The 12,236-nt window shown below is 41.5% G+C and overlaps 1 protein-coding gene across 1 annotated transcript; it reads left to right on the top strand.

Moving 5' to 3' along the window:
- Window positions 1-2,656: 2,656 nt before the first annotated feature.
- On the top strand, window positions 2,657-7,657 carry LOC110888957. Its single transcript, XM_022136449.1, has 3 exons — window positions 2,657-3,104; window positions 6,641-6,803; window positions 7,111-7,657. The coding sequence occupies exons 1-3, from the start codon at window positions 2,657-2,659 to the stop codon at window positions 7,655-7,657; spliced, it is 1,158 nt and encodes a 385-aa protein (XP_021992141.1).
- The last annotated feature ends 4,579 nt before the right edge of the window (window positions 7,658-12,236 follow it).

A 12,236-nucleotide genomic window follows, 5' to 3' on the forward strand; every position in this document is an offset into this window, starting at 1 on the left:
ATCTAATAGGTTATTATAAACCTTTGTTCCAGAATAGAAGAACCAGTAAAAGCTACCTTCACTTGCTAGTTGTGATTTATACTTACCTAGGTAAATACTTTTAACTTATTTTCCCTATACGGGCTTGGGTTACGGTATATAGAATACCGCTTGATCGAGCATCAAATCTTACCTCCTTGGGTGGTTAATTGAATAATTTGATCGGCTCGTTTAAACAGTCTTGTTTACTTTAAGCCTTTGGGGGATTAATGACCATGTCCCGGATATCCTTGGCATCATCTTACGAGATGGCCACGACCAGAGCACGAGGTGTAGGCGTACACCTGTCAGTGTATAACTCATTATTGTGGTGTGTCTATTGATCTTTAACCCGGACAAGATCCGGGCTACTGAACGCACAAGTAACATGTAATTCGTTCACAAGATTATAATAAATAATTATCCCAAGTTATAAAAAAATGTTTTGTGCCTTGAGCATTCAAATCAATTTTCAACCTTTTCAAAATGAGTCAGTTAAATTGTATTTACCAGTGTAAACTGACGTATTTTTCCCAAAAGGTTAAGTGCAGGTACTACACGTAATAGGCTGGCTGTCTTCTAGAGCGTCCACAATAAGTCTCGCAAGCTTGGATGACAATAAATCTGTTGAACAATATCTTATTTTATTTTGATCCGCCTGTGGATCCGTTTCAACTATTAGTGATATTTGATATTACACTCTATCGAAGTTGAAATGAATCTATCTTTGCTTCCGCTGTGCATTTATATATTGTGTTGTTTGTCTATGATGATGCCAACTACGTCACTATACTCCCCACCGGGCCCACCGGTGACACGTGGAAATTAGGGGTGTGACATGCTACGACTCCCACTACTGATAACAAGCGTAAATGGAACGATTCAGACAAGGTGTCCAACTCAAACCAATCACAGAAGAAGCCAGACAACAGCAACAGTCGTAGTTTCAGCCAGTCGTCTTTTGTTAATCAAAACCAGAGCAGCAACCCGAACCAAGGTTCCTACGTGGGAAGACAACCAAAGTGTAGCAAGTGCAACTATCATCACCGTGGACCATGTACCCGAGCCTGCCTTAGGTGTGATAAAGTAGGGTATATGGCAAAGGATTGCAGGGCTCCGTTTCCAAAGCAATAGCAACAGCACTATCAGTAACCGCAGCAACAACAAAGGCAACAACCCCAACAAAACCAGGGTAACCGGAGGTGATGTTTCCGGTGCGGAGACGAGGGCTACCTCAAGTGAGATTGCCCCCAGTTGAATCAGAATGCTAATAATAACGGGAATAACAATCGCTAAAATAACTACAATGTGGGGAAATAACAACAATGCTGGGAACCCCCAATAACGGAAACAAAGATGCTAAAACAATATACAAGCCTACCCATGGCATCGCGTCTTGAGGAGAGTCCATCTTATTAAATAAAAGAAAATTAAGATCGAACTTAATGTAGAAAAGTAATAGTTAACATGCGTGATAAACATATGTATTTACATGTTCCACGAGGAGTGAAAACAATTTAATTTTCCAATATCATATATTTTGTGCAACTAATGTTTCTGCCCCTTTCCTTATCACAGGGGGCACCTAATTAAAAAAATATTGTCAACGTTGTTATTTGATTTCAAGAGATGCTTTATTTGGTTGAATACTTTAATTTCGAGGAATTTTCTCTTACCAAGAAAACTAGAATACTTAATTATATTTAAACTGACTGCGAGGTATGGGGACCGTCCCCGGTTTGTTCTGGAACGGCGACGGTCCAAATACCACCCCTGGCTTCGTCCTCTCCGTCGAGTTGGAGATGTTGGGGATGCTCCACAAAAGGACAAATTTTTTCCATTCTCCAACACTTTTGAGCGTTTAAAAAATAAAAAAGAAATAAAATAATTGCCATAATTAATACAAACGGCTATAATTCAAATTTACCTCAAAATTCAACCAAGTTTTATAAATTAACACTTTTACACAAATTTTTAGTTTTTCACCGGCTACAACTCATCTCTCTCTCAACTTTTTTAAAACCTTTTTCCTTTTTTATAAAACATTCTTCTACAATGGATCCATTCAACCCGAATCCAAACCCGAATGTTTTTTCGATGCCCGGGTACTATCCGACAATGGAATCGAACCCTTTCGCTCAATTTTCCGCCACCGCTTTTGCGGGTTTCAAAAACTCTCCAAACGTTTTTTCGAGTACGCAACAAACTCAAGCCTTACAAAACTTGATGATGCGTAACCCTTTTAACATGCAACCCGTTCAACCTTCCCAACCATCGCAACCCATTCAAACTTCTCAACCAATAGTTCCCGATGAAGATGTCGTTGAAGTCGTTCCCGAGACCCAGCCGCAAAGCTCCAAACGAAAAAAGGAAAGCAAGTTGCGGTTGACCAAAGCCAACCTTTGAAACTGAAGCCGAAATTGTGGACGCCGCTCGAGGAGGAAGCCTTAGCGAAGGCTTATATAAGCTCATCCACAGACCCCGTTAAAGGTACGTAAAGTTAACTTGCAATTTTTTTTAGTATATACTTTTTAATATTAACTTCCAATTTTTTTGTAATATATTTTTGTTGAATATAGGTAACAATCAAACCGGTGAGGGGTTTTAGAAAGCGGTATTGGCAAAGTTTCTTGAGCTAATGGAAGAAGGACCATATCAAGATCTCGACTCGGTATCTTCAAAGTGGCGAAAGATGAGTGGGGTCGTCAACCGGTTTTCGGAGGAATATAATAAAATATACACAAGTGGGCGCCGTAGTGGGATGAGCGGCGAGTTTGTCTTCAAAGCGGCATTGGAAAAATACAAGACGAACCATAAAACCGCATTCCCCAACGTTCGGGCTTGGGAAGTTATGCGAAAGGCCCCAAAGTGGGCGCCGGTTCCGAATGAGGTTGAGATGGAAAAACGTCAAAAAACCTCGGAGACCGGTAGTTTTAGCGCCGGCGGCTCGGACGCGAGATGTCACATTAATTTAAACGACGACGCCGAGTTCGACGAAGAAGAGTACGCCGTAAGGGAGGAGGAACGTCCCCCCAGGCCGAGACAAATCAAAGAGGGAGACGACTTCAAAGAAAGAAAAGCAAAAGGTTAGCAATTCGAAGATGAAGGTGTTTATGGCCCAATTTAAAACTTACACGGAGGTCACGGCCCAAAAGGCGAAGGTAAAGGAATGGGCAATCGAAGAAAGGGTACGCGTGGCGGGAGAAAAGGTACGCGTGGCCGATGATAAGGTTCGGCTAAAAGAGTGGGAGATATTGACGATCCATGTTGATAATTATCCCGAACCAAAACGCTCTGCTTTAAAGAAAATGCAAGAAGACATCATGAAGAAATATCAGATTTAGGATTTTTTTAAGTTTATAAAAGCATAACGTAAATCATGCTAATGATTTGCGAAATCATCTCTATGATTATGTGTAATTGTATTAAATTTGTATTATTCGGTTTCCTAGTATAGGTTGTTTGAATCTCTATATATTGTAAACATATTGTATTTTTATAATTGAGAGATTGAGTTTTACATGGTATCAGCCTAACCTAACGGCGATCCTACTACCTCACATGTTTCCCTTTTTCCCTTGTTTCTTCTTTTTTCTCTGACCAATCCCTTGCCGCAAACCTTTTTGCTGTCGTCATGTAACTTAACTTGCTGCCCAACCCACCGTCACTTTGTTTCTTCTATTTTTTTTCGCTGCCACCACCGACCCTTGTCCCTTTGTTTCTTCTATCTTCTTTTTTCTATGTGTCAAACCCACCTTTATCCCACAAATCTTTTTGGTTGTTTTGACCACTGAACCCACAAATTACATGGAACAAATCACACATAAATTCTTTGGGTTATTTTTTATTGGTGCCTTATGTCTCTACCGAAACTATTTCTGCCAAAACCCTTATAAAAAATTCCATGGCTACATCCACACCCAATACCACCGAAACTCCTCTCCATTCCCTACTTCACTACCTCTCAAACTAAACTCCACAAACTACCTAGCATGGTCCCAGCAAGTCTCTCTTGTTCTCACTCTTCAGAAGTTGATTGGACATGTTGATGGAACCACTTCCATACCACCCGAAACTGTTCTTGAGGCCGATAAACCTGTCCAATACCCTACTCATACTGAATGGTTAACCAATGATTAATCAGTCTGTCTCCTTCTTCAGTCCTCTCTCTCCGAGGAAGCCATGTCCGAAATTATTGGCATCTCCAATGCTCGTCATATATGGCTTGCATTGGAAATAGCGTATAGTCACCGTTTCACTCACCGTATGCATATCTTACGTGATAATCTGCGCATGTTACAAACATGTTCTTCCTCTGAGTTTGGCCGAAAATTTAAAACCATATGTGATCGACTTGCTGCTATAGGTCACCCGGTCGATGAAACTGATAAATGTCATTGGTTTTTATGTGGTCTTGGAACCACTTTGAACATTTTTCCACAACCCACTGTGCCTTAGGCACTTCATCCTTTCGTGAATTGCTTGGGAAAGCAGAAAATCAAGAAACCTTTATGACATCCCTTCACAGTCAGAATACTCATTAAGCTGCCTTTGTTGCTCAGCAGTCCCGTTCTAGTAACACATCTCGTTCCTCTTCAGGATCCTCTTATACTAATCGGGGTCGTGGCCGTGGTCGAAATTTTGTTCACGGTTGTGGCCGTGGTCGAAATTTTGTTCGCGACCGTGGCAAGCGACCCCCCTCATTGTCAATTATGCAGGAAAGATGGTCACTATGCAAATACGTGTCCAAATTTGGCTTCCTTTGCTAACCAAGCCGCTCCTCTTGATGCAAACTTGGCCCAGACACTGATGACTACCCCGACTGGACCGGTGATACAGGTGCGTCAGCCCATATGACTCCTTCAAAACATGATCTTGAAACCACTTATGACTCTTCTGGAAACGACTTTGTTCGTTTCGGAAACGTTTCGGAAACGGTCACACTTTACCTGTCACTAACATTGGAACAACATCTCTTGCCCCCAATTTCCCTTTAAAAAATGTCCTTGTTGTTCCTCACCTTACCAAACGTCTTCTTTCTATCAGTAAACTTACACATGATTCTCCTGTTGATGTCCTATTTTCTAATAATTTCTTTCACATTCAGGATCGAAAGACCAAGGAAATCCTGGCAAAAGGGACATGTGAGAATGGACTTTACGTCCTTCGTGAAGGGAATCATGCTTTCGTGGCCTCCTACTCTACTCCTCATCTCAAGGCTTCCTTTGAACGCTGGCATGGTCGCCTTGGACATGTTTCCTTTGATATTATTTCTAGATTGCATAAACTTGGTTCATTGTTTGTTACGTCTTTGTTACCTAAACCTCATATTTGTTCTCCTTGTCAAATATCTAAGTCGCATCGTTTACTTTTTGATTTAAATAATAAACGTTCTATGCATGCTTTGGATTTAATTCATTGTGATCTTTGGGGCCCTGCACCTGTTACATCATCAAATGGCTATCGTTTCTATGCAATCTTTATTGATGATCATTCTCCTTTTACATGGTTCTACCCACTAAAACAAAAATCTGATTTTTATGAAGCTTTATTAGTTTTCATACCTTTTGTTCAAAATCAGTTATCACGAAAAATTAAAATTTTCCAAAGTGATGGTGGAACTGAATTTACCAACCATCGAGTTCAATTTTTTTTTTCATGAATGCCTTTCTTGTCCCCATACACCTGAACAAAATGGTCGTGCTGAGCGTAAACACCGACATATTACTGAAACTGGTTTGGCAATGCTTTTTAACTTTCATGCTCCGGCCACATTATGGTCGGATGCCTTGGCTTCTGCTACATTTATTGTCAATCGCCTTCCTACTCAGTTACTCAAGCTCAAATCTCCTTTTGAACTATTATATGGTCACCCTCCCACGTATTCCACCTTTCGTGTTTTTGGATGTCGTGTGTTCCCTTATCTAAGGGATTATGCTAAACATAAACTATCACCTCGCAGCACTGAATGTATTTTCATTGGTTATGATGCTAAATACAAAGGCTATCGATCTTTAGATTACAAGGCATGCTAAATTTGATGAGGATTCCTATCCCTTTAGCGGTCATGTCAAACCAATTGATGAGGCCACCTCGGTTTTCTCCAACTTTGACGAAACTCCTCCATCTGTCTCTTTACCAAATCCCCCACCAGTTATTTCACCTCTTACTTCTGAGTCCACGGTCTGCCACGAGTCCTCTCCTTGTTCCTTATGCCCTGCTGATCCACCTTTTCCCACTCCTCCATTATTCTCCAATCCTCACACATCGGCCCAATCCACTAACTCTCATCCCTCGGCCCAACAAACCCACTCATCCATACCTACCTCATCGGTCCAAACACAAGCCCAAACCTCATCACCCCACCCACCATCCTTGGCCCCCATTCTATTTCCCACATCACCACCACAAACCCATCCTACCTCTTCCTCACAATCGGTCCAACCACCGCACCTCTCCAATCCACCAACGGCCGACCCAACTCCACCTATCATACCCAACACCTCTCACCAATTTACCCAGGAATCTCCTGTTGAGCCGATGCCATCTCATCCTATGAGAACTCCATTGAAAAACGACATTTTTAAGCCTAAATATTATGCTAACTTGTCTTTATTTTCAGGTTCATTACATCATGCTTTACTTGCAGCTCATGATCCCCGTGGTTACAAATTAGCAGCAAAACACTCTAAATGGGTGAAGGCAATGGAAGAGGAGCTCCTGGCGTTAAAATCTAACAACACTTGGGTACTTGTTCCACGACCTACAGGTGCAAACATTGTTGGGTCTAAGTGGATTTTCAAAACAAAATACAAAGCAGATGGTTCCATAGATCGTTAGAAGGCTCGCTTGGTGGCCCAAGGTTTCACTCAGGTTCCAGGACTTGATTTCTCCTACCAATTGACGCAATGCCTTTCTCAATGGCAATCTTTCTGAAACGGTATACATGGAACAACCTACGGGTTTTATTGATGCTAGATTTCCTAATCATGTGTGTCGTCTAAAGAAAGCTCTTTATGGTCTCAAACAGGCGCCTCGAGCTTGGTTTCAATGACTAAGCACCTTCTTAACATCACATGGTTTTGTTTGCAGTCAAGCGGATCCATCACTTTTTATTTATAAGACAACAAAAGCCATTGTTTATCTTCTTGTGTATGTGGACGACATCATCATCACTGGTAATGATTCCTCTTTTATTACGTCCTTTGTTGCTCGACTGCATCAAGAATTTTCAGTTAAAGACTTGGGCCTACTCGGTTACTTCTTGGATCTTGAAGTTACTCACTCTGATGCTAGTCTCTTTCTCAGTCAGGCGAAATATGCACATGACATTTTGTCCTGTGCTGTTCTGTTAGATTCCAAACCTGTTGCCACTCCTCTTACTACCAATGATACTTTCCTCAGCAAAGGTGTCCTGTTTCATGATCCGACTCTTTACAGGTCTCTAGTTGGAGCTCTTCAGTATCTCACCATTACCAGTCCAGACATCTCTTATGCAGTAAATCAAGCCGGTCAACATCTACAGGCCCCTACAACATCTCATTTTCAGTTGGTTAAACGGATACTACGTTATGTTAAAGGAACAATTGCCTTTGGGTTAACCTTCTCTAAACCAACTTCAACAGCGACCGTTGGATAATCTGATGCAGACTGGGCCCGTTGTATTGAAACCAGACGCTCCATTTACGATTATTCTATTTATTTGGGTGGCAATCTGGTTTACTGGAGTGCTAAGAAACAACCTACAGTCTCTCGCTCTAGTTGCAAATCTGAATATCGTGCCATGGCCAATACTGCAGCTAAAATCATCTGGCTTACTCACCTTCTTCGAGAACTACACGCTCTACCTATGGCTCGTCTGACTTTGCTTTGTTACAACAAGAGTGCTATTTTTCTAAGTCAAAACCCAGTTTCACACAAACGTGCAAAGCATATTGACATTGATTATCATTTCGTGCGTGAGCTTTGTTTCCTCTGGTCGTCTCTATACAAAATTTGTTCCATCCAATCTCCAGGTTGTGGATATCTTCACTAAAAGTCTCTTATGACCTCTCTTTGAAAAACTTCGCGGCCTGCTTCGTATTGGTCCCCCACCTTTCGATTAACGGGGGGTAAAAGCATAACGTAAATCATTCTAATGATTTACGAAATCATCTCTATGATTATGTGTAATTGTATTAAATTTGTATTATTCGGTTTCCTAGTATAGGTTGTTTGAATCTCTATATATTGTAAACATATTGTATTTTTATAATTGAAAGATTGAGTTTTATAGTTTATGTTTTTTTTAAAGTTTATGTAATGTTTTTTTAATATTAATTAAGTTATTTTTCTATTTTATTTGTTAAATGTTAAAAAAAGTAGATGATTAAAGAAAAAGTAAACTAGTAGGGTATGATCATCCTTACATTTCCATTGTTTTTGTGTCTTGGACCATCCTCAAAGTAACTATGATGTGGCGCATAGATGGCGGATCATCCTCCAAGGGAGGATGATCACCATACCGCATAGCCTAATTATCTTTTCTTTGTTTACACGTGCCGTCACAAAAACCAACCATACTATTTTTTAATGAGATGGTACACCTAACATTTTGTTAAATGGGTGGATATTAATAATAACTGATAATAGTTATAAACAAATATGAAGTGTTGATTAACGTTAGCGTCAACCGTGGAACCGAAGGTTCCTCTATTTTTCTAGTCTTAAACCTAGTACCACCAGATCACCCAACAACGTGATTAGTTCGATTTGAACCAACAATGCACCTCAGCCGCTTCAGTATATTGGCATGTCATTTCGACAAAAGATACACATAAGAGACATATATACCTCCGTCTATTGACAAGATACTAGATATTTGTCAAGATTCACCGCAAGAGAATGTACCCATAAAGCAAGAATAATGAAAATATATTTTTGCCGAACCAAAGTTCACTCTTTTCTCTTGAAATGTTGCTAGAAGTCAAAAATTTGAAGAGGTATGGTCCCAATTCCATACACACATGGCAGGGACCACACCACCTTTCCCGTCCAACATGGCGCCTCCATCAGCAAGTAAAGCTTCTAGAAGCTTCTGGAAGATGTCAAGGTGGCACCGAAGATGCTTCTCCAGACAAGAAGGACAACACGTGTCACCAATATCCAGACGCCATGTGGACCAGCAACACTACCTGGGGGCAGACCGACAACTGTAGTACCAGTCCTCCTACATGGACCAACGAAGACGCACCACGTGTACCACTATCCTGACCACAGCAGAGGAGACCAAGAGGATATTCCCCTTGGTCGGACAGCTGGTGCCGAACAGCAGCTGGCAAGGTCTCTCCTCCCTCCTTCATCGTTCGGCTATATATAGGACCCTTCATCATTCAGGTTATCCATTCTGTTTTCCTCACCTTTCACCTACAACACACACTATTTTCTTCCTGAGAGCAGTACTTATTCTCACCCCGGAGCCCGGTTAAGAGGGAAACCCCATATTCCCCTCTTAACGAGCTAACGGTGTTGCTGTTTTGCAGGACCTCAGTCTTAAGCGAGTAGAGAAGGAGATTGAACCCACATAAGAGACGACTCAGCTAGTTAACCTTCAGTGTTAACCAGTGTTTCATCATTGGCACCCACCACATCTTTTGCAAATCATTTTCATCTCCTTTTTCTTCAAAAACTCTCTAAATGACCGAACCAAACCCTCCCCCTCACGTGGACGGAGAAATCTCTTCCTTTGAACTAATTTCGGACACCGCTCACGTCCAAAGGTTCCAAGGGAACGAGACCATGCGAGAAGGGCAAGTAGACAATGAATTCCCTGATATCTTTGGAAGCACCTCCAGAGTTATCAATCAGACCACAAACGGAGCAGCTTTCCAAATTCCACCTGGAGGAGTTAACCAAACACCTCTAGAAGTTCCAACACCAAACCATGGGGCTGGACCTTCAGCACCATCGGGCCAAACACAGCTGAACTTTTCGGCACTTTTAGGGCTACCTGAAGGAAAAACTATGGCTTCCTGGTATGCCGAACAAACGGCGTCTCTAAACCTTGTCTATGCGCAACTTAGCGCACATCAAGCTCTGCTCCAAGCGCAAGCTAATCAGTCCGCTTTTGTTACTCCACCACAAAAACCTCCAAACACCCATATCCGTCACCAAACACAGGCGCGAAACCAACACCCTGAGAAAGCACCTAATGTCAGAAGGCAAAGTGCGCATGATACGCGGGACACTTATCGTGAAACGGAAAGCAACTATATGCAATACACCCACCAACAGAGAAAGCCAGTACGCAGTCGTTTAGGCCCGCGCAACATAAACGATGAATGGGATAGCTATAATGAAGAAGATGACACGACGTACAAGAGAGAAAGCACGGTATTTAGCAGATTACCACCAGAACACGAGGCGTATAAACCCCACAAGTGCGCGGGGTACAATCCAAATGCAGAACATGATTACTCGTTGAGCTATCGCCCAGAAGGCATAGCTGAAAAGTCTAAGTTCATCGGAGAGATTGCAACAGCCGATATCGACAAGACAAAACTGCCACATAATGTGGGCAAGTACAATGGCTTAACAGATCCTGACGACCACCTCCAAGTCTTCAACGGCGCAGGATTAACAGGTGGTTGGACATTACCAACTTGGTGTCATCTTTTTGCGCAAACCTTCATCGGTGCAGCGCGCGTCTGGTTTAACAATTTACGAGCAGGAAGAATTAAATCCTGGATAGATTTTCGAGACAAGTTCGTCACACGTTTCTCTCAACAACGCAGGCACACTAGAGATCCAGCAGATTGTTTAAACATCTGGAGGAAAGAACATGGAAGTGTTGAAGACTTCATCACTAGATACAACAAAGAATGCCTCGAAATCGGATATATAGGGGAGAAATGATGCGCGCACACTTTATGAGGGCCGTTAAATGTGATGACTTGATTAAGCGAGTCAAAGGAAGGGATGGAGGTCCCAAAGACTGGGATACCTTTATCGAAGCAGCAAAAACGATTGCAAGAACTGACAAACAACTGATCGGCGATGATAGCCGTCAGTACAGTTATAACCAGCATGATAGACGAAACAAGAAAGGCAAGGGTCAGCCTTGGAAATCATCTGGTTATAAGGGAGGACGCGCGAGCCACGATTAACCAGATCAGTCCTCGCAAAGAAGTTAAAAAAGAGAATAGAGAAAAGCAATGGACGCCTTTGACGAAAACTCCTTCCGAGGTTCTGTCCACATAAAATCATCAGTTCAAACCTCCCTTGCAAATGAGAAATAAAGGGGGACAAGATCCAAACCTCTTCTGTGAGTTTCATTATTGTTGTAATGAGATTGGTGTCCACATCAGTTCTTGGAATCGTTTTACATCTTGGCTTCATTTGGTGATTAATGATATTGTTTTTATGGAAATTTGCTTCGTTTTTTATGACCGTATTCTCAATGCATGTAGTAGGTGTTAAATACAATTGGGAAAGTGATTTTTATTTCGTGACAAAGTTTCTCGCGTGAATATAGTATTGTTATGTACATGGAACTTGCAAGTATAAACTTATGAGGTGAGTGATCTATACTTTCCTTTTTTTCTGCTATTAAATTGTATCTCAATTTTTGCCGCTTCCTCACCCAATCATTTAAGAATCTCCTTTGATGTTTTTCAGTTACGAGATGTTGGGAACTCAGGGTGTGTTTAGATCAGTAGAACAGTAATAATTCATCTTTTTTTATAAATAATTGCAGCGTAATAATAATGAATCATAAACGCAAGTAATTTGAAAGAAAGTCATCACAAATTTTATATCATCAAATCATGTGTTTATAGACTTATGGACTGGTGCGCCTAGGTTCCTGCTAAAGTCAACATTCATTCATGGAGACTGGAGCTGGATAAAGTGGCAACCGCAGAGGCCTTAAGGAGAAGAAACGTGGGCATTAACGACTCGGGATGTCCTCTCTGTCGTTCTGATGAAGAGACGGTCGATCATCTCTTCATCGCATGCTTCATCGCTTCTAACGTCTGGAACGGCATTAGTAATTGGTGCAGAATCCCCAATATCTATGCTTTTTCAATTCGTGATTTACTGACTTACCATATCGACAGCGGTCGGCGATACACGGGATTATCATGATAACGTGCTGGATCATTTGGCGGACTAGGAACAAAGTCAAATTTTCTCAGGGTTCGGCATGTATTAATAGCATAATTAGCGAGATAAAGGCTCTT

This window comes from Helianthus annuus, chromosome 11 (genome assembly GCF_002127325.2).
Source record: "Helianthus annuus cultivar XRQ/B chromosome 11, HanXRQr2.0-SUNRISE, whole genome shotgun sequence".
Lineage (NCBI taxonomy): Eukaryota > Viridiplantae > Streptophyta > Magnoliopsida > Asterales > Asteraceae > Helianthus > Helianthus annuus.

What these genes read in the sequence shown, in the direction of transcription:
- LOC110888957 (XM_022136449.1), top strand. Translation starts at nt 2,657, where the DNA reads ATGGAAGAAGGACCATATCAAGATCTCGACTCGGTATCTTCAAAGTGG. An exon ending in CAAAGAAAGAAAAGCAAAAG is followed by an intron (nt 3,105 to 6,640) that starts GTTAGCAATTCG and finishes CTTTATTTTCAG; the next exon opens with GTTCATTACATCATGCTTTA. An exon ending in ACAGGTGCAAACATTGTTGG is followed by an intron (nt 6,804 to 7,110) that starts GTCTAAGTGGAT and finishes TTTTGTTTGCAG; the next exon opens with TCAAGCGGATCCATCACTTT.